This window comes from Diorhabda carinulata, chromosome 4, assembly GCF_026250575.1.
Source record: "Diorhabda carinulata isolate Delta chromosome 4, icDioCari1.1, whole genome shotgun sequence".
NCBI lineage: Eukaryota > Metazoa > Arthropoda > Insecta > Coleoptera > Chrysomelidae > Diorhabda > Diorhabda carinulata.
In genome coordinates this window covers 19,517,602-19,541,465 of record NC_079463.1, presented here as the reverse complement: position 1 = coordinate 19,541,465, position 23,864 = coordinate 19,517,602, and the positions used below count along the sequence as shown (strand labels likewise).

The 23,864-nt window shown below is 33.6% G+C and overlaps 1 protein-coding gene across 1 annotated transcript in view; it reads left to right on the top strand.

The window, feature by feature from the left end:
- LOC130892757 (insulin-like growth factor-binding protein complex acid labile subunit) overlaps positions 1 to 22,440 on the top strand; it is a 110,025-nt gene extending 87,585 nt beyond the window's left edge. The window contains exons 5-7 of the mRNA XM_057798343.1: positions 3,718 to 3,939; positions 15,514 to 15,727; positions 20,422 to 22,440. Coding sequence (XP_057654326.1) covers positions 3,718 to 3,939; positions 15,514 to 15,727; positions 20,422 to 21,035 — 1,050 coding nt within the window. The 3' untranslated portion in view covers positions 21,036 to 22,440. The remainder of the gene's footprint in view (positions 1 to 3,717; positions 3,940 to 15,513; positions 15,728 to 20,421) is intronic.
- Positions 22,441 to 23,864: the final 1,424 nt, after the last annotated feature.

The following is a 23,864-nucleotide window of genomic DNA, read 5'->3' as shown; positions in this document are numbered from 1 at the left end:
TATAAGGTATCCTGATATTAATGCTGCCTTCGTTGTTTGTGCTTTTACTTCTTTCTTTAGATTTCTATCGCTTGTTATGTTTGTTCCTAGATATTTGAAGGACATCACTTGTTCTACACTCTGATCGTAGATCGCTAGTTTACATCTTCTCGGTTCTTTAGATATTGTTAGAGATTTTGTTTTTTTTTGTGGATATTTACATGTTGTACGTGTTCGCTATTTGTTGGAATTTATATAGGAGCTTCTGTAGGTTATCTTCGTCTTCCGTCATCAGCATAGCAATTATTTTTATAATAATGAATATTAAATTAATTAATACTTGAAGGTAGCATATAAAATTATTTTAGCTAATGTAAACAAGTCCTAACTACTAAACAAATAATACATGCGGAGTAGAAATAAAAACAGCGCAGTTCATTGTTTATATTATCAATGCCAGGCGTCTTCCGGTTCTTCAGTTGTTTTGTTGTTTCCTGAATTTCCTCCATCGTTATTTCGGGTTCATTTTTGTCGTCATTTGGCGTGATTTCAATTGTCATGCATTGTCATTGGACACACAATACATGTTTTCGAAATATCTAATCCATGTCTCCTATGTTATCTCATTCACCTGTACTTCCTTTGTCTCCTGTTTCCTTATGTTTCGTAGCATATTCCATGTATTCCTCTGGCCACCATATAGATCTCCCCCCATTTCGACCGAGAATCTTTCCCAGTACACCTTTTTTAGTTGTTTTATCCTGTTGTTTATTTGTTTTCAACGATTTTATAGTTCTGGTATTCGGCTGGGCTTCAGTCGTTGATATATTTGATGTACGCTTTTTTCTTTGCGTTTGCGACTTCCTTAACTTCGCTGGTGAACCACGGTTTTGTTTTCGGTATTTAATTTTCTTATTCCTATGGCTACCTTCGCACTATATTATACTTAATTTTTTTCCAGGCTATTTCTACTTTCTGATATATCTCTATAAGTCTCTGTTCGTATAATCCTCTTGTGCTGTCATCTTTCAGCGATTCTATGTTGAAATTAGTGATGTAGATGAGTTCTTTCATGTACCAAAAAATTACACTATATTATTTGATAAATGTAGATCGTTATTTTTCACACCTTTAGTACCGTTCACTTTCAAAACCACGGTATGATTTTTTCAAGGATTCAAATTACTCGGACTAAACAGCAGGGCTAACTGCAGGGACTGCTTTAAAAGATTGAAGATTCTGACTCTTCATTCCTTATTCATTTTTGAGTCCGTTTGTTAAATTCGTAAGCACACTTCTCCGATTTCAGAAAAATCGTTGTACGAATTCCGCAATAATTTGAGAGTATATTTACTGGAAAGTCTCTTCTATTCTGTAAACGACTTCTATTCTAATCTTCTTTTTCTTTTAGTGTCGTCTTCTACGAAGGTTAGGAACCATCATTTGATAGACTTCTCTATTTTCCGCCGCATGAATTTTATTCGAAACTTCTGGTATTTGAAACCATCGCGTAGGTTTTTCAGCCAGGATTTTTTCTTTCTACCTAACCCTCTCCTATCTGCTATCTTGCCTTCCATGATAAGCTGTAGCAAACCGGTTTTCTTTTCTTGATAGTTACAAGCAAAATCTTTAGCCGGTCTTCTCAGTACATCCGTATTGGTTACTCTATCAGTCCAAGGTATTCTTAAAATGCGTCGATACAGCCACATTTCAAAAGCTTCTAATTTTTGCATTGTTGCCACTTTTAGTATCCAACCTTCCACACTGTAAAGCAGCGAGTAAAGTATGTAACATTTCGTAGCTCGCCATCGGGTACCAATGCTCAGGTTTAACACGATATTCATATTGTTCTTATTGATAACTTTCAAAAATTCAACCGGTATTCCATCGTGTCCTGTTGCTTTTCCATCCTTTGTTTGCTCTAGGGCTTCAATTACCTCACTTTTCATTATCTCGGGTCCATCCAGATCAAGAGTGTTCATTGCATGACATTGCATCAGTAAACAAATTTTTGATGTAGGCTTCTCATATCTCCAACTGCTCTTCCATGCCTATAATGTCTATTCCTTCTGTACGAGGATGTATTGATATCTAGTTAGCCTAGACTATTTCTATGTATAAACAAAATATTGCGTTACCATAGCAACGAACAATAACTTATTAGAAGTGTCAGTGCAAAGTTTGACGTCAAAAAAGTAAACCAGAGTTACGCAATAAATTAAAAGAAAAAAGATGTCCACCGAAATTGTGACAATCGAAAAATTGGAATATCGAGCTATCATCAAGTACGTGTATTTAAAAGGGTTAAGAGGGAAGCAGATTTACGAAGATATGCTTAATACCGTTGGTGATAAATGTCCTTCGTATGTGACCGTGAAAAATTGGACTGCAAGCTTCAAAAGAAGTAAATTTTCCATTGATGACCGATCGATCTAGTTCATGACATGATTTTATCAGACCGTCGAATTGGACTAAAACGGATACCTGAATATTTCATACGAACGCGTTCATCATATAGTTCACGTCAATTTGGACATGAGAAAAATTGCTGAAAAAAGGATCCCCAAATGTTTGAATGTTGACCAAAAGCGTGCAAGGGTAGAAGCATCGCGTTCGATCTGTGCTCGATTTGAAAACGATGTAAACCGAATTGTTCCTATGGATGAGACTTCAATACATTTCTTCGATCCAGAAACAAAGCCACAATCGATGGAATGGCGACAGTCTGGTTCTCCAAGACCTAAGAAGTTTCGTGTCCAAAAAACTGCTGAAAAATTTCTTGCCTCAGTTTTTTGGGATTGTCATGGAGTAATCATGATTGATTTTTTAGATAAGAGTAGAACAATAACTGGAGATTACTATTTGACATTACTGACCACGGAAAAAATTAAAGAGACAAGACGCGGAAAGCTATCCAAAGGTGTTTTGTTTTGCAGGACAACGCCGCTGCACACAAATCTCATGTTGCCATGCAAAAAAGTCATTTAGAGTTTGAATAATTAGAACACCCCCCTTATTTACCAGATTTGGCTCTGTTCGACTATAATCTCTTTCATCAGCTGAAAAAAAGTTTGAAAGGTCATAAATTTTCTTCCAACGAGGAGGTAATAAAAGCTGTGGAGGTCTGGTTTGTAGAGCATGAAGAAATATTTTTTTGAAAGGTCTAGTTATTTAGTTATTTTTAAGTTTGTTCTTCAGTTCTTACAATCTTTCGGCTACAAATTGTAACAACCTTTTGACAATAAAACATTTCTCTCTCATCAACCCAAACTTCATAATGACTCATCGTTCTTAGCTATATTGGGAGCATGTGCTGAAAAACTTTCAGTTTTTATAAAATAACGAAGATTTAGGGTCCACGGGCTCTAACGACTATTAATCAAGGAGCTTCCAACTTTATTCAGTTAGTCAAATATTTCATTACCTTCCTAATATATTTAAGATTTGCCTTTAGAAGATCTATGATTATGAAAACAAAAACTGAAACTCATTAATCGTGAAATAACTACTAGTAATTAGAAATAACTTATTGGACAAAATGATTCTCCTGTAACTAAAATAACTCCATCAGTTTTCAGGGTTTATTGACAAAACTAATTATTATTAGAGTGCCTACTGATACATACATACCTATACGTATATTTTTGACAATAATAATCGCAATGTTCATTTTCTCATTTTTTCTTATGTATATATTCGAAAGTATTGCTAATGATAAATTATCCCAAACTTTTTCAGAATCTAGTTGACTGGAATATCAGATTAACGGAGCTCAAGTTGGATCATAACTACATTGAAATTTTAAATGGAGCTTTGTCGGGCTTAACAGAACTATTGAGATTGAACTTGAGTTTTAATAAACTTAGAAAAATTTCACCAGAAGACTTCATAGGTTTGGAAGAACTACGATTGCTAGATATTTCCTATAATTATCTAACAACATTGGAAGAGACTAGTAAGGTATAGTACTTATGTATTCTAAATTTCCGTGATGTTTCCGAATGTTTCCATCTATGTATTCGTCTATATCACTATAGTAGATTATATTTAGACCACGTATCATGATATTGTTCCCAAACTATTGAAAATTCATTGAAAATAATGAAATTCAACAATTAAAATGAAATTCTATTACATTCTAGCAATTTGTCTTTTTTTATTACAAAATTCGCATCAACCGTATACTGGTTATTAGCGATTCAGTTTTTTTTTTAATCGTAATAATTAAGTGTTTTATCTACAAATATTAGTTAAATTAAGTTTACGATTGAGATCTGTTCAAGGTAATTTTTAAGGTAAGTAGTATAGTATTTAGGTCTTATAATTTCACGTATTGTTCCGAGTTGTAGATTTGATGATGATCTTTCTGATTTAAAAAATGGATTCTGCGATTATGTGTTTTATTAGACAATTTGCAATTGCTACATTTTGGTTCAGGTTTCGCATCAAATAAGTTGCTATGGGTCATTCGCGTATGGACTAGACGGAGACGTGTTAGAAGAACTTCATCTCTACGATTTTTCGGTAGTATTGACCATGGTGTTACTGAATCTTTCACTTCACGAAGTTTATGTGTGGACGTTGACAATTTGTTCTCCCATTCATTGAGCACTTTACGGTTAAGGATTGATTTAATATCGGCAGTAATTAAAAAGTTTACGCACTCCGCACTATCACTATTTACAGCTTCTTTAGCGGCAAGGTCTGCCTCTTCGTTTCCTTTTATGCCAGTTTGTGAGGAGATCCAACAAAATGCTAAAATTTTTTGTTGTTTCCTTGTATATATCGCAGTTGCTACTTGATTTTGTTTGCTAAGAAATTTGTGGTGTGAATTTATTGAAGAGGTTGGATTGAGTCAAGGGAATCTGTAAGTTTGTGGTGATTAGGTTCGTTTGATGAAGCGGCGATGTGTGTAGCTCGATATAATGCATATGATGTGAAAGTGGATTAGATTGGACGAGCATATGTTTGGAGGTTGATGTACTGATAGCGATAGCCGTACCATCTTGAGATTTCGATGTGTCGTGTAAATGTGTTTTTAAACTCATTGAGTAAATTATTAAAGTGTCCTTCGATTAGCATATAGTTGGTGTGGTGTTTGTCGAATGAAGTGAACTGGGTAATGAATTTGGTGCTTTGTATTGTCCATGATGTAGTCTGAGAAGATTCGATAGGAAGGCATTCAGGAAGGAAGAAATTTAATTCGCTTAGATATGATCTAATTCTAGCATAGAAAGGTTTGGGGGTTCTGGGTTTATTTGAAAAAAGATCTGGGAATTTCTTGGAGGAACAGTTTTGGAGGGTTGGATTGGAAGGATTGGATTTTAGTTTGACTGCATACGTAAGGTTCAAATATATAAGGATGATTCCCTGATTTGGAGTACAGACTTTCCGCTGGTGTTGTTTTGAATGCACCTGTTATCAAACGTAAGGCTGAGAATTGTGAAAGCTGTCGAGTTTTTCAGAAGCGATTTGTTAGCTGTTGAATATACAATTGATCCATAGTCTAGTTTTAATCCAATAAGTGTTCGGTACAATGTTAGTAATGTCTGTCTATCAAAAGTATCAAAGAATCCTGACCACAAACTGATATATCGGCACGAGTTTTGAAAAAGCTCTAATAATATTCTCACAAAAAAAGTAGAGAACCTTTTCAGTTTGCAGCCCCTGTAAAAATCACGTGCATTCAGATCAAAAAAATAATCCTATTATTAGGACAGTGGAGAATAAAAGTGTTTCGAAAACTGATGAAAGTTTAGGATGCAACCAAAGATGTTGTTCGACGAATAGTGTATGACTAAAATAAAGCCAATTAAGTGTCAATATTAGACATAATTCAGAACAATGATTATATCCAAAAATGTTATAGACCAAGAGCCAGTGAGTGATCAATTTCAGGTGGTCATTTCAAAAGTCACGAAACTTTCTACAGAAAACGAAAAACCACTTCTCGCAGCCCTATGTGGCCGGGGTAGCTTACCCTAAAATTTCAAACAGGGTAAGAAATAAAATTCATTTTAGTTAAAGTACGAGTATCGGTGATAAAATTTCAAAAAATTACTTTCGACAGTATTTTGTCTTCTTGGAATATTTGCCAGAGCATTTACATATCTCCTAATTGTTGAAAGAATAAATAAAATAAATAAACCATTAATAATATACAATGCCAGAACGAAATTCCATCACCAACAGTCTGTCAGAGTGAAAAACGAGTCGATGCGAGTGCAAGTAAGACATTAATATGGAAACCTGCAGGTTAGAGTGAGAGCAGTTATTGGGCATCTGTGGACTTCATTAGACGTAGATTTAAAATGATACATAATGCAATAGATTTTTCCTTAATCTTGTTGAAACATCACATTTGAAATATTTTCTGTAACTTTGACGCAGATATTCTCCAGGTCATTGTCAAGGATACTGTGGAAAAATATTAAAACGCGTAATATTCTAAGTATTCTTTTCTTTCAGGAGTGGACGCTGTTACCTGTACCTGTGACGTATTTTTATAATTCTTAGTTTACATTTCGAAGGTCCTAACACAGGTAACCTAACCCAAAAAATCGAAGCAAACAACATTAATGAACAGGACGATATAGAGACGTGCTGGAAAAAGATAAAAACGAATATTACCGACAAAGCTATTGAGGCTCTATGCCTAAGGAAAGTAGAAGTGAGCAAGAACAGTCGAAGGAAATTATGGTATATATCGGAAGTGAAAAATGTGTCAAAGGAAAAACGGGAGGCATATTTAAGATATAGGAGCAACAAAACACCCGAAGAAAATAACTACTACAGAGTTAACACAGAAATCAGAAACATAAAACGGAGCTTCTGGGAAAAATTCACCTCCGAAATGAAACATGACCTATACGGAGCACAAAAAAAGGTATAGGGAATGCTAAGAAGGAGAAGACATGAAATAGTAGAATACACACAGACACAACAGATTGATGAGTTCCACTGGAAAAACTGTAGATGCTCCCGAAGAGGAGGGAAACAAAGAAAACAATGAAGAAGATAACGAAAACAATGAACCCCTCGAGATATTAGAAGAAGTAACGATAGAATACGCAAAAAAGATCAAAAACAGGAAAGCACCTGGATTAGATAACATACCAAATGAGTTATTGAAATACAAAGGAAACAACTATTGGTAGAACTTGCAAAGCTTTTCAACATAATACTATCAACCAAAGAATGGAAAAAGAGCATAACCATTCCTATATTCAAGAAAGGGGACGGAAAATCTCCGGAGAACTATAGAGGTATAACCCTTCTAAACACAACCATGAAGCTTTTTACAAAAGTCATTGAAACAACAACAAATCGATCAACCATAGATGCCATCTTCACAATCAGACAAATAGTTGAAAAAGCTATAGTATACGGCAAGCCCGCGTATATGTGCTTCATAGATCTCACCAAAGCATTCGACAGGGTAAGGCTAAGCGACGTAGTAGACATCCTAAAAAAGAAATACGTTCTAAAAACCATAATAGACGTCATAAGACATTTGAACTATAACACATCCACTCACATATTAGTTAACCAACACCTGACAGAGGAAATACAGACACCAACGGGTATCCGACAGGGAGACTCCTTAAGCCCGCAACTGTTCAACCTGATAATGGACGAAATAATAAATCATGTCAAGAATACATCAAAAGGATATACACTTACAACGAGCGCAATAAAAATAATCTGTTATGCCGATGATGTTGTAATTGTAGCAGAGAGTGAAGACGACTTACAGCAGCTATTCATTCTACGTCAAAGCTAAAACCTTTAACATGCAAGTATCTACCGCAAAAACTAAAACCCTTGTCATCTCTAAAGAACCAATGAGAATAAATGAAGTAAAAGGACAAGCAAACAAAGCCAGCCAAATATCAGGGGCACTCCGGGACATTATCTGGAATAATACCAGTATGAACAAAAAGGCAAAGGTTAAAATATACAAGACCTGTGTTAGACCCATAGTGGTATATGCTATAGAAACAAGAGCGGACAACAAAAGAACTAAAAACATCATTCGAACAACAGAAATGGAAATACTCAGAAACATATGCGGATACACACTAAGAGACAGAAAGAGAAACACAGACATAAGACACGAATGAGAGGAGAAATGCATAGAGAGATGGGGACGTAAACATAGAAGAGCTTGAAACGAATACGTGAACAGGATGACCAGAGAAAGATTAGCAAATATCGTACGAGACGGTGAACCAGGGACACGACAACCTTTAGGCGTAGGTACATAGATATCAGCGTTGATACCTATATACTTTAATTTCAGCCTGATATTTATTATTTTAATGAATTTATTTATTAAAATAAACTACGAAATACTCTTATTTCAGCTAGATTATTACTATTGTAATGATTTCAATATATATTTTTTTCGTGTTTGCCAATACTTATCAAATAATCTTTTGCATTAATATTGTAAAGAGTATTATTTATTTTATTATATAATTAAAATTACTTATGAGTAGCACAAAAATTATATTCAAATGCGTACAATGTAATAATTTTTTTTTACAATTTTATGCGCCCTATAAAAATCAGAATAGTATCTGAGTAGTTACCTATATAAATAAATTTACTACACTATTAACTATCTAACTGGAATTAAAGTGATCGATAGTTTATAGTGTATTTAACAAAAATAAAATATATAGCCGGTAATTCATGGGTAGAAAGTATTTCAGTTATGCGATCAACGCTGATACCTATGTACCTACGCACGCGCACTCATGATTTCCCGTCACCCTACATGCAGTTGAAGGGTTTTTTGTCAAATATACAATATAATCTACCATATTATTCAGTTTGAGCCATCCCGGAATGAGTTGAATTTCCAGAGTTTATTACACCTGGATCAAAGGAACCCGGCGCTACCTTGTCAGCTGAAGGTCATTACGTTCACTCCTAAGGTTAGTTCGGCCAGGACAAGCATAATTGGGTGGAAGAAATATAAAAGTACTTCACAGGTACAGCAATAGACCTTCTATGAATTTTCACTCCTAAAAGAAAGTATCCTTGACAATGACCTGGAGAATATTTGCGTCAAAGTTACAGAAAAATATTTGAAATGTGATGTTTCAACAAGATTAAGTGAAAATCTATTGCATTTTGTATCATTTTAAATATACGTCTAATGAAGTCCACAGATGCCCAATAACTGCTCTCACTTCCATATTACTGTCTTACTTGCACTCGCATGGACACGTTTTTCACTCTGACAGACTGTTGGTGATGGAATTTCATTCATATTTTATTTATTCTTTCAACGATTAGGAGAGATGTAAATGCTCTGGCAAAAATTCCATGAAGACAAAATACTGTCGAAAGAAATTTCCTGAAATTTTATCACCGATACTCGTACTTTAACTAAAATAAATCTTATTTCTTACCCTGTTTAAAATTTTAGGGTAAGCTACCCCGACTACACAGGGCTGCGAGAAGTGGTTTTCATATTCAGTACGTATAGAGTATTTACTGTAGAAAGTTCCCTGACTTTTGAAATAACCACCTGTGTTTCAATATGGTACGGTTAAACATATATACTTGGGTACATAGAAATCGACTCACTGTAAACTTTCGACTTCAACTATATATTTTTTTAAATTATTCATCAGATCAACAAAAATATGCTGTTTGGAATACAATTCAATTTGCTATGATGTGAGTATAAATTTATGAAAACTTATTTCGACTTCCTATGTTTAACATAGTGAAATTAATGCATTAAGCAAATTAAGCTTTTTTACTATTAACATAAATAGGGTTATTGACAATTTAAAACTTATCACTTAATTTCTTAATATGCGTACGACCTCCTTTTGCCCTAGAAACATCTCTCATACAACTGGTCATAGATCTAATCAAATTAGCTTGTGGCATGTTAAGCCACTCTTCTACTGCAACAGTAAGCTCTGGGATCGAGTTTTTAGTACGAATTCTTCTTTTTAGCTCATCCCATAATGTTGTATCGTATTAAGGTCAGGCCACATGAATTGCTAAAATCTCCTCGATATATCTATCGGCCGTTAAAACTCTTCTTTCGTGAACACGGTCGCGCCTACGAATGAACACAGGGTCGATTCGTGATGCTATAGATATTGCTCTGCTCTTCAAAACAGCAAATCGCTCTCTGGACTTTTGATACACTTTTCTTCTTCGGTTGCTGCCATGGAGGACTAGGTCTCATCTGAGAAGAGAACAGATCCCCATTGTTCCAACGTCCAATTCAGATGATCCTGTCGAAAACACAGGCGTGCTTGCCGATAAGCTGGAGTAAGTTTTGGACCATTCGCAGGTGTTTTAGGGGCCAGGTTATTTTCCTGCAGTCGGAGCTATCGTTGCACTTGAACGGCATTAAGGTGACGATTTCTCAATATATATAAATTATAAATCGCCTTCTGTCTGTTCCAGGTCGCTTTAGTAGCACTTTTACACTATAAAATTAAAATTAATTGTTAACGTCGCAATATGAAAAAAATCGATAATTTACGATAATATCTTACATATGAACCCGAAACTCAAAGAACAATCTACTGTTTGGGTATTTCAAGACGAGCCAAATCCAACAAAAAAGTTGTTCGCGCACGAAGAATTTCGAAGCAAATGGTCGCCTGTTTTTTCGGAATAACTGGACATGGCCACCATTCCATAAGGGGCCATCCATAAATTACGTCACACAAATTTCAGGACTTTTTAACCCCTCCCCCCCTCCTTGTCACAGGTTGTCACAATTTCAAAAACCCCTCCCCCCTGATGTGACGTCACACATTTTTCAAATTTATATATTTATTCAAAAATAATCAAAAGAAAACAGTTATTTTTATTTTTTTCTTACTTTTATTATATAATCTTTGATAAAATTAACATAAAGAAGTCAAATATTTTAGACAACAGAAAAACAAACGACTAGTTAGGAAGCAACAAACGACTAATTATGTTAATTAAAAATACAAAAATTAATCATCTTGTGTCCATGGACTTTGAACCCATTCTTTTATATTAGCTATTACTGGTAAATCAGGCCCTTCATTTTCATTCTGAGCTTGAACGTCAGGAATATCTTTGGTGTCTACGTCATTTTCTTCCATCCATAAAGCATCATCATCATTCATTCACGCCGACGACTTGAATTTATTTAAACCCTTACCATTCAGTACTTTCGTGAATTAGAGTCTAACTTGCATTACAGCACCGTTCTAGATTTAAACTGCTATTGCTTGAGAGATAATCTTATAACGAGAGTGCTAAATTATTAATAAATATATAGGTCAAGTTTGTAAATTTTTTATTCACACATAAATTTTGCGTGATGAATTTTGAATTTTAACATGTGATGTCACAAAGTTTTTGACCCCCCCTGCCCCTTGTCACACTCTGTCACATTCCGATGATACCCTCCCCCCCATTAACATGTGACGTAATTTATGGATGACCCCTAAGAGCAACGTAGAACAGTTAATTCTGATTGGTACATTTGTTTGCCAGAAGTGTTCAAAAAATCAGGGAAACCAATCGCAGAAGACATTTTCCTTCACGACAATGCGAGCTCTCACACCTCAGTTCAAACTAAACCAAAAAACTAACTTTAAACTAAAACGTTTTTAACAGTCAAAACATCGAATTAACGGATCATCTACCGTACAGTTTTTGTTTGGCGCTCAATGATTTATTCTTATTCCCGCAGATCAAAAATAAATTACGGAGTCAACGTTTTTCTCAAATATGTTCGACAATTGGTTCAAAAGCATACAAATTTTCAAATTGATATCTCAAAGGATAAAGGAGGCATCATCCTGTAGATTTATGAAGCTCATATGTACCATCCTTAAAAAGTAAAGGTATGAACAGGTTCATTAACCACAGATTATTGGGTCCATACTCTAGTTATCCCAACAATGTACATCTATTATTATCAGAGAATATCTAGATAAAAAATTCACAAGACACTGAAGCGGTTGACGTGATACAATTAAATAGCAACCAAAGCAAAGTTTATGAAAAAAGACGGCTAATATTGGAGATATGAAATATATAATTACATTCGAATCAAAACATACCGGCTGGGACTTTAGGAATTCAATTGACGGATTTTACCGTCTGCTACGTTAACTAATCCGTCTATAGTACTAAATAGATAATAACTATCACGAAGTTCTTAATGACTCTACATAAGACACACATTTGCTTTTGAACTTTGGCTTAAAATTGTTACAGACTTACCCTATAATTGACGGGCTCAGAGGTGGAGTGTATCAAGTCCACCAAACTAATTATGGAGAAAATGTAGGTCAAAGTTTTTTAGGTTTATTAATTAAAACACAACAAGTCCAAGATGGAAAATGAACGAAATACTTTATTATACTTTATACTTTACAGATGTAAACTAAAATAACTTCAAACACAACTGGGGTCATTTCTAAAAACGGTTTATAATTTTTTTGGAATTGAACCATTTTATGACTGAAAATGTTTTCCATTTTAAACATAAACAGGTTTATCGGTATGTTCTTCTTCGTCAGTCAGGGATTTATTGCCTTCGCTTTGTCTAGTGTTGCCTTCAATAGGTAAATTTTTATAAAAATTGTTATATATGGGCGGGACAAATATGCTTTTTAGATTCAGTTACATTACGTCTGGATGGATAGAGTTGATCCTGTTGGATGGCTAATGAATAATAATTTTTAATCAACTATTTCAAACGCAATTTCTTCATTTAGAGTTTCTTTAAATTTTAGTGATATGGGCGACGCTCTTTCAAAACGCAACCACCTGATTTTTAACCATGAAAAGTCATGTCCAGTTACAGTTTTCTTTCTATTTTGTATTGCTGCTTCCAAATGTTTGGTTGATTTAAATTCTTCCCTCTTCATTTCAATAACCCTAAATCTTGGTTCTTCTTTATTTGCTTCTCTTGCTATTTTTATCCAGACTTGTGCGGAAAAAATATGAGGGCATTTGCGGCTAAGCTTTTCAATTACGCCGAAATTTGCATTGTTCGGCAAAAACGAATGACCTGACATTAAAAATTTAAGGTCTATAGTGTACACGGCCATGTGTGAATCTTGTACCAACTTAAGCAGGGAAACTCTGACCTGTGCATGAATCAGAATACAATATAATGTGTTAATGATTTGCTGCAAATTGAATACATACACATATACGTACATACATGAATCCAGTTCCTATAATGAATGAATGTACTCCAAGGTTGTAAACATGAAAATTTTTCTTAGAATAGGCTACGGACGTGGCAAGTTTAGGCAGCGCTTTTTGAAGATCAAAAGTTAGTACATCAGTTGAGGTCTGAGGCCTACGGCTTAATCAGCTTTTGCAAGATGTATTCCTTTGTCTATTTTAAGTTTCTTTTTTATTTCTTCATTTTCTTCAACATCAATTTTCATTTTAAGGTGTCGCATAGAGAATAAGTATCTTTAGATGGCGATTTAAAACTTAAATTGAACTTTGCGTTAAAAACATGGTAGTAAAATTTCTTTCTTGCAAGGAATCTCATTTTCTGAGATACATTTTTCTTTGTATAACTCATACATTTTGCTGATAGTATATTCCTCATTCAAATATTTCCTGCCAGGGTTATCTTTTCTGGTATAATGACTCTGGTAGGCGGGAAAATAGTTGACATGTTCAATAATTTTCGAATCATCCACTTTCTTTCTTGGATTCATTCCCCGCGAATCTATTACTGAACATACTTCATCTTTCGAAATACAGCAATATAATCTACCAACACTAATTTGTAATGTATCTAAAAATACTTCTTACATACTAATAAGGTATCATTTTCGGAAGCTGTACTTGAAAGACGTTTGCTTTGTTGCGCCTGTGCCACATATAATTCGTTTTCTTTGTACTGTTACCAAGCCTCTAATAAAAACATATTGACGGGAATAGTCAGCTAGTTTCCAAAAAGAATCAAAAATTATCTTGCGCTCATTTTCTTGAATTTTAGTGGTGCAGATTAGCCTTCCAATTATTTTTATTTACACTTCGCTTTCTAGATTTTCTAGATATATCGTGTCTGAAACACCCGCCGCGCCATAGCTGGGCTTGTATCATTGTTCAGTGTGGGTATAATAACTTCATCGCCTAATTCGCCTATAAAAAATTGTAAGCAAAGCTGGTATCAAATCTCGTTGCTATCAGACCAGGACATTAGATACTGAACATTTGTAATGGAAACATAACCTCACTTTTAGGAAGTAATACAGGATGATTAAAAAAAAAATAATAAAATAATTAAATAATACCTTCACACTCGCCAGAAGCTGATAATCTGATCCACTTTCTTGGAATGGTTTAGACTATGTTTCACTGTCAAGTGCGACTTGATTCACTCCTCTACTGGAATAAACATTGTTTAATATACCTTTAAAGTAGATTAACTTAAAATAGTACGAAATTGGACTTGATCCACTTCAATTCTGAACCCCTCAATTAGTGTAATGTTTTTCGTATTTACTCTTTCTATTCGTGGGGTGAATTAATAATACTTTCTGCGATGACTTTTACTAATTCGTTCTTTTCACTACGACTATTTATTTAAAAGTAACTAATCTGTGTTTACACAAATCATTTATATACGTAAATAAAAGTCAACTAAGTTCTAGAACAAAAGGAAACAAAAGAAGTATTTAATAGAATTTTTTAATTTAAAAGAAATACTGTAAACAAATCGCCTTCTATAATAAAAAGTTCATAAAAGGTACGTTCGCCAAAAAAATGAAAAGCGCCACGATGATTCGCCGAATTTTAAAATTCCATTGCAGCTGGACAGGACCTGCCTAAGGACCCATTTCGTAACATTATCATGCAGATTCTTATCAATTTTACAGCGATCATTGATTGGAAACTATAATACATACATCTATAATTGTGCTAGTAGTATATGCAAAATATGACAGGGATATCAATAAAATATTTTGTTTTACCTAATCGAATAACTGGATGTTAAATAAAGCATAAGTTTTATCTACAGTTCTTGGTGTCATATTATTGGACACACTGCAAAATGCCACGTAATATATTGATTTTCGCGTGATATTGTACCGTTTTATTGTTTTCAATTGATTTGTTTACTATCATGCAAGATTGTAATGTATTTGAGGATTGCTGGATTTAATGGTGATCGCGTCTTCATCCAGTTCCCTTTTCATCAGCTCCCACACATTTTTAAGTGGGCTTTATCAAAATATTTTAATAAAGACTTAAAGAAAAGTCGAAACGTCAAAATATTTCTTTCCTTTAAAAATTATCAAAAAAACTAATTTTAAAACAAAAGAGACCTAAAATCAAGAACATTTAGATGCAATAATATATCAAAAGGTCTAAGAAACAAGAAATCAAAGAAATTTTTATAAATAATATATAATACAAAAATGAAAACAAATATTTGATCATATTGAAAGTGTGTCTACTATACAGAGTTTAATCAAGATTAGGGCATAATCTTATTTAATAGTCTTCAGAGTATATGTAATTTTTCAGACTTACTTACCAAGATTATCGGAATTGAAAGCAAGTCATAACCTATTAACAATATTGGAGAAAGATTTCCATGGGTTACCTGTACTTTGCCATGCAGATTTATCAAATAATCGAATTATTGCATTGGGAAGAGATTTAGTAGCCAAAACGCGTTGCACATTGGAACACGGAATTCACGAAGGTACCTGGGATACGCTAAAACTGTATCTTCAAGGTAAGCGATACATTTTTGTACATTACTGTTCTCTGTGTTTGTACTAAAACAATTAATGAAGTAGTAGAAGTAGTTGATTTTTATAAATGCAATTGATATTTTCTTTTCAGAAAAAAATTGAATAGTTATCCAGTAAAATTCGAATCCCTCCTTACCTTTTATATATCAACATTCTAATCAACATTCCAATGTGGTGAAATCCACAATAGATACACACAATTAAATAGGTAGTTGAATAAAACACGAACACCAGATCGAAATATTGATGATTGATCTCTAATAAGCTTTTCACTAGGAAAACATGATGAAAGCTCTGAAAAGCCGAGGGGTATAAACAAAATAAGAAGCCATATGACAATAACTATAAAGGAATCAAAAGCATAGAAGAAACTTAAGAATTCTCAATCAATGAAGAAGTAAGACGACAAAAATTATGAGGTATGACAAGCAATTCAAAAAGGGACAGTCAAAATAGGAGATTATGAATTTGAGGAAGTATAAAACTTCAAATATCTGACGATTAACACTAAAGGGAAAAAAGGATCAAAAATAAAATAAAAAATATTAACAGCTGATAGAGCACATCATGCAAACAAGATATTGAAGACCAAAATACTTACTAAGAAGAACTAAATGGATATTCACATAACAATGATGAGATAAAATAAACAATGAACATACCGAAAAGAAACATAGAAAGAACAATATTGGCACCAATTGATATTGATGGAATGAAGGAAGAACTTGAAGTTGAAGATATAGTTAGAAGAATAAAAAAAGAAGAATGAGATGGCCATGGTGGAGACAACGTAGCTTTTTCAATGCTATAATGGAATCCAGGAGGTAGAAGAAAGAGGGCAGAGTCTAGATCAAAGTGTTTACAATAAGCAATAAAGGACTTGGATATAATGGGAATACTTCTAGAATAAGACGCTATTTGAATACGATTCTTCAGTATCGGTATGCTGCGAACTATTAGCTCTCGTCGGACAATCCGATAAAATGTACTTTCTTTTGTTCGAATGTATATCCTTGAGTAGTTCAGGGAGATCATGGCTTGAGAAATTCTATTTTAATGATTGATGCAGAGAATGTAGTATAGATGAGTATTCTTCTATTATTCCAATCCATACATCAATATTAAAAACATTTTAACACGTTGATTGACACTAGTATCTTGTAAACCGGCCCCATCTTGTCACTTACGTTTTAAAGTTATTTTTTAAGTATTTTTGTTACATGTTTTGAGGCATAACATATTGCTTCCACAAATAAATAGAATTGAAAAGATATTTGGACTGTTTTTGCCGTCTTGCCTCCCGGGACAAGTCTTTTGTTTGGGGTGGGACGTAGCGGTTATTGTAGTCATAGATAAAAACGATCGGACTTAACGATTTGAACTCCTTTATTGATTATAATACTTCCAACAATTTTGGAATTAGTTATTTATACCAAGATGTCAATTTTCGAACATGGAACTGTACAGAGAGCAGACTTACTTTGGCATATCTTGCATTTTAGATTCGTCTCTGTCCTTTTGTGTTTTTGCGCAATTTCTGCACCGCAGAAAATAGGAGTTTCGTTTTTAATTATCTGGTCGTGGTATGTGTTCCAGGTAATATTGAGTGCCAAGCTGTACATTAGGGGGCCGTTACGTTACTTCTGTGATGTACTTTTTCCAATGTTCATTTGATTTATCAATTGTTGGCAAATAAATGGCGACAGCAGTTTGCACAAGTTCGCTAAGATCGATGTTTAGAATAAACAAATTTGAGAGTTGGCATATATAAATGGTCTTAAAAAATGAGATGACACACTCCTCCGCTTAGCTATCAGGGATTGTGTTCATACATTTGAATCAAGCGAATGTTTCTATTTCAAATTCTTTTCAAAACATCTTAATTTGTTATGTATACTTTCTGAGCTAAATCCCTCTCTCTCTCTCTCAGAGTTTCAGACTCTAAGGTTATGTCTGTCTGTCAGAATATGGAACTATCCATAAGTTCCAGAACTCCTGTTTCTCCCACGATTTGCTATTAAAAAGTAGTTCACTAGAATATTTCTTTTTCTTAGTTGTTTCCTTGTTTTCGGATATATTTTTCTTCCGACCACAGTAGGTCATGGCCTCTTTTTTCTAGTTCCACGACTGAAGAATTGAATGACCTACTTTCTTTTACTAGGTACCAGAATTCCAATTTATACGAGAATACTAAAAAGACTTTTTAGTTTGGTTTGGATCCTTTTGCTTTTCTTTCTTATATCTTCTCAATATTCTCGACCCTGTATATATGAAAACTCTATGATATCAATGTCAGCATGTTTTACGTTCGTCTGTTATACTTTAGATAATCATAATTTCAAAAATTTTAACTGCTTACGAGGATATATTGAAAAATTCTTAGCCTACTATAGAACCAAACAAAAATATTACTCAACGTATTCTCCTCTTAATTGGATACATTTATTACACCGAACCTGCAACGTCTCTAGACATTTCAAAAAAAATGTTTCTTCATGCTCTGCAAACCAGACCTCCACAGCTTTTATTACCTCTTCGTTGGAAGAAAATTTACGATCTTTTAACTTTTTTTTCAGTTGAGGAAAGAGATGATAGTCGGACGGAGCCAAATCTAGTGAATAAGGGGGGTGTTCTAGTAATTCAAACCCTAAATCACGAATTTGTTACATGGCAACATAAGATTTGTGTCAGGACGTTGTCCTGCAAAACCAAAAAACCTTTGGATAGCTTTCCGCGTCTTTTCTCTATAATTTTTTCTCGTTGAGTGGTCAGTAATGTCGAATAGTAATCTCCAGTTATTGTTCTACCCTTATCCAAAAAATCAATCATTGCAATCCCAAAAAACTGAAGCAAGAACTTTTCCAGCAGATTTTTGGACACGAAACTTCTTAGGTGTTGGAGAACCAGAGTGTCGCCATTCCATCTATTGTTGCTTTGTTTCTGGATCGTATAAATGTACCCAAATCTCATCCATAGTAACAATTCGGTTAAAGAAGTCTACATCGTTTTCAAATCGAGCACAGATCGAACGCGATGCTTCTACCCTTGCACGCTTTTGGTCAACATTCAAACATTTGAGGATCCATTTTGCAGCAATTTTTCTCATATCCAAATTAACGTGAACTATATGATGAACGCGTTGGTATGAAATATTCAGTGCTTCAGATATCCGTTTTAGCCCAATTCGACGGTCTGATTAATTCATGTTATGAACTGCATCGATATTTTCGGGGACTGACACAGAAACTGGCCTTCCCGATCGGTCATCATCTCCAATGGAAAATTTACCTCTTTTGAAGCTTGCAGTCCAATTTTCGTAAATCTGCTTATCTCTTAACCCTTTTAAATACGCGTACTTGATGATGGCTCGATACTCCAATTTTTCGATTTTCACAATTTCGGTGTACATTTTTTTTTCTTTTAATTTATTGCGTAACTCTGGTTTACTTTTTTGGCGTGAAACTTGACACTGCCACTTTTAATAAGTTATTGTTCATTATTATGGTAACGTAATATTTTGTTTATGCATGAATCTGGTCTAGACTAACTAGATATCAATACATCCCCGTATGTAACTTGACTCTTTGTAGTAGTTTGATCGATTCAATATAGTCACTTGGAGTCTTTTGGTCAAGGTACCATATGTGAAAGAACTTGATGTCATCGATACTCACTTTTCCTTGGCAATCATCGAGCAATTGCTCATGAATAATTGATTGAGTATACACACATGCCTGATCCACTTAGGTACTCTGGGGGAATCATCTATTTCTCGTTCTACTCTAACTATGTAATGATGTATCAATTCATGATCTCCTAAAGAAGCATACAAATCCTGCAAGTCACCCACAAATAACTAAGTACATAATTTTCTACGCAATTTTATGTGGAATTTTTGATCTGATTTATACTCCATAAGAGTATAACAATTTTATCCATAAGGATGTTGATAAATCCTATTTTGTCTGATAAAACCAGATGACACATATTTAAGATGCCGGGATCTTCAGCGAAATTTATCCAACACTGCGCATTTCTTTTGACAAATCAGTTTTATCCCAATTTGTTCAAATAATTTCAAATTATAATATAAAAAAAAAGTTTTTTATGACGTAGAAAATAGTAACAAAGAAATTTCTTATTACCGAACTAGAAGCTGAATTTAAACGAGATGAGTTTGAGCGCTATATGGAAAATATTTATTGTGGTTCCACCAACAACTGATTCTTTGAGTGACGAAGATGAAGGCGACGATGATATTCTAGGTCTAGTGGATGCAAATGATATTCCTGGTAATTTGGACGTGGACGTACATTTTCAAGAGTTGGATGAAGCTAAAGCTAGGAAAACTGGTAACCAGAGATTAGAAAATGAAGCTGGTGAAGAAGTTGTAGCTACTACTAGTTATATGAAGAACTTGCTAAGCTTACACCACCTCAAATATTCGACTTCAATTTTGTTATGGAAATTAATGATATCATAAATTTTATTCATGTTTTGATGGATGTGTTTTAATTGATTTCAAATGTAGAAGGGAAATCATGGTAAATTTTTTGCATTAAAACTCACCAGAACGAAAGTATATTCGGCACATTTGATCAATTTTGGAATGTTTTATTTTGTCTTTTGATATCTATAGTTCCAGATAAAAACTAATAACAATATTTTATTCCAGATAATCCCATCCTCTGCGATGCAGCTTTGCCCGATATCGTTTCAATTATGGAAACAAACCACACGAAAATAATTGGCGTGTCTCATTGTCCTCCGTTAAGCGAACAACCCACGACATCAAAACCCAATGCTTTCCTAGGATACATTCCTGAAACGACAAATTCTCAAAAATATTCGACTATTGAAAGAAACAAAGATGAATATCAAAATGAAGAACAATCTAATCATGAACAGAAAAACGATATACAAACAATCCAATCAGATGCAGCACTAGATTCTAAGTTACATTATAGTATACAAAATGATCCCAGTATTATGGACGAACCTTTCAAGAAAGATATACTATTAAACGTTCAACATCCTCCCCAAAAGGATCAGCGCTTCAATCCATTCAAACGTCTGAATGATACATTAGCACAAGCTGAAATAAAGAGTGAACTATCACAACAAACCTCACTTTTCGATCCAGTAAAACAGGGTCAACAAATAAATAAATTAGCTTCGCAAATTGAAGAGCTCAGGTCTCGAATCGATGAATTAACATCTCAAAATAAAATGTTAATGAATCAACAGTTTAATAAAAATGACAATTTATCTGAGCTTCAAAAACCGTAGATAATTTGAGTTGATAGATAGAACAAGAATCCATTTCTCAAACAACTTATTGCTAGTCATTTAATGCTATTTCTACTTAGAAAATATTAGTTCAATAACAAAAATGGCTTCTTTGAGCAAATGTCTTTTAGCACGTAGATAATTTTAAACGTAAAGAATATAGAAATGCGAGCCACGGAGCAATTATCTAAGTAATTACATTTACTTGCAAAGCAATCAGTATTTCCCATCGGAAAATTCAATTAATTTACAGTATGCAGTTTTTCGACGTATGGAATACATTAAATTCTGAATCAATACATTTATGGACTTGGACGCGTGTATATACATGGTGTCACACGACAAAATAAAACTATCTGTATATGGCAAAATAACACATTTTTGAAATCTACGTAAAAACTGCTTTCCAAAAATGTATACTTTTCGAATTTTTTTGTAAAAAATTTGACCGTTGCAGACCCTTATAAATTATAAAAATTTTTTTCGAGGATATCTTTAAGGGTATCTTACAGTCGACTTCCGGTAGAGCCGGAAGTCTGCCATCTTTGAAAATATTTTAGTTAAAAAGATCGTATCTGAAAACCCTCACGTAGAGATTTTCATGATTTTACTATTTTGCCATATACAGATAGGTTTAACTCGTCGTGGGACATCCTGTATACTCTATGTACATTTCATAAAATTGACTTTTACTCTGACGTATACTAACCAAAAACACGAAAAGAATCAAAATTTAAGGAAGTAAAAACGAATTTATCACTGTTAGATTAGCGTAATAATTTTTGCAATTTGAATATCTTCTAATAGAATATTTCTTATCTGTATACTATGGATCTGTCAGTGGTATACTCATAAAATCGACACACACATATTTAATGTACATTATGCTGTTACTTTTATTCTTGTATATCGAAGATCACCGAAACGGATAACTGCAAGTCCTAAATTTCACTTAGAGGTTGTAACTCGATCTATAAGAATATTTTCTGTATTACAGAAATTTGGATATCAGATCAAAAACATGCTATTAAATAAAATATTTATTGTTCCGATTAAAATTCTTGGTACTATTCAAATAATCAAATAAGAAAATTGTAGGTAATAAGAAGATCTACTACTTTTGTATTCAAACTTCTTTCACATAACCTCAAAATTTATGTGAAAAATTGAAAAACCGAGTTTTTGATTTTTATTTTTAACTTTTGCAAAGAACATTTTTATGTTCCATATACACATATATTTTTTATAAAAGATAAAAATAAAAAACCAAAATCCATTTTTTGAATTTTTTACATAAATTTTGAGGTTATGTGAAAAAAGTGAGAAAACAAAAGTTGTAGATCGTCTTATTACCTACAACTTTGCAATTTAACTTTTTAAATAAAACTTATAGTTTTGCCAGAAATCGAGATAAGCCGTTTTTTGTTCTTAAAAACTCACCCCCTTTCCCTTCCCGACCTCAGATCGCCCTTAAATTACTTTTCCTTTCATTTTTATTATATTCTCCTTCTTTTCCAATAGGTTTTATCCTACTATTATTTTTCTCCAGTTTTTATTATTTTTAAAGGCTTCTACCCTGGTCTAGTGGTTGCTTCTCAACATATATTTTCATTAGTGATATTTTACATCAAGGTGCCATAAAAAACATTGAAAAACAATTTGACTGTAATAAATTAGTTACTTGTGAAAAGATAAGTGGAAGTGGATTCGGTAGACTTAGTCAATAACAACTTCTTCCGAAAGGTCGGAATGTTGTTTTTTTTTTGGAAAGACCGACGACAAAGAAATAAACATTCAGACAGATCTTCAGAAATACATTCGAAACAATATGAAGGACTCATACTTTTCAAAAGAGTCTGCTTTAGCGTTAAAACATCATTTAAACATATTGCTAACGAAATATTACCGAGCCAGCAATATTTAAAACTATAGTTTGACTGGGTACCTTTCATGGTGGATCAAAATATGGTGTTGACATATGGCAAGTTGATTTATAGTGCACCCATTCGGAGCGCTGGAATATTGTATGATATTCAAAAGAATCAACTATAATTTGGAAGAAAAATCTCACAGGTAAAAACTGCGATTTTAACAATATGAAAAGCATCAACCAGATCCATTTTTTCATTTTTAAAATCGTTGCCAAAGGTCCAGGTCACTGTAAAGCACAGTTTCCAACTGTTTTGAGTCAAATAAGTGCAGTTGACACTTATAGGAGTTCATATATAAATGATAAGATACGGAATGGGTTTCCTTTGAAAGTAATGTTTAATAATAGGTGTTTTCTTATTCTTGAATTGTCAATTTTATTATTGTACAAATTACGATAATCCTTTTTAACCAAGCTTCGAAGGTACCATTATTAGATAGCAAAGAAACATGAGAAATTTTACTAGCAACTAATATGTGGAAAATTAATTACAAAAAGATATATAATGTGTCTATCATATTCTATAGAAACCATACCAAAAACAAATTTTCAATTTTGTTAAAAATTTTCGTTAAAGCAAAGGTTGAAATTTTTCACTTGAAATCTTCTTATAGTCCAGTTAATTTAGCTGTTTTTCTAATAAAACCTCTCATTATTCCGAAAAATGGTCATTTTTGAGGTCAAAAAATTGCAAATTAAAGGGGAAAGAGTACTCTGATGATAAAACTGAGCACGTCAATCGAAAGAGGGAGAAATATGTATATATTGCCATGGTCTTCGCAACAGAGGCGCTCATTATATAATGTTGTACAATTTTGATGTCTACAATTTATCAGCGTAAAAGACTCGATTTTCGAGTGCGCTATTTTCGTCAAAAAATTGGGGAAAGAGTACTCTGA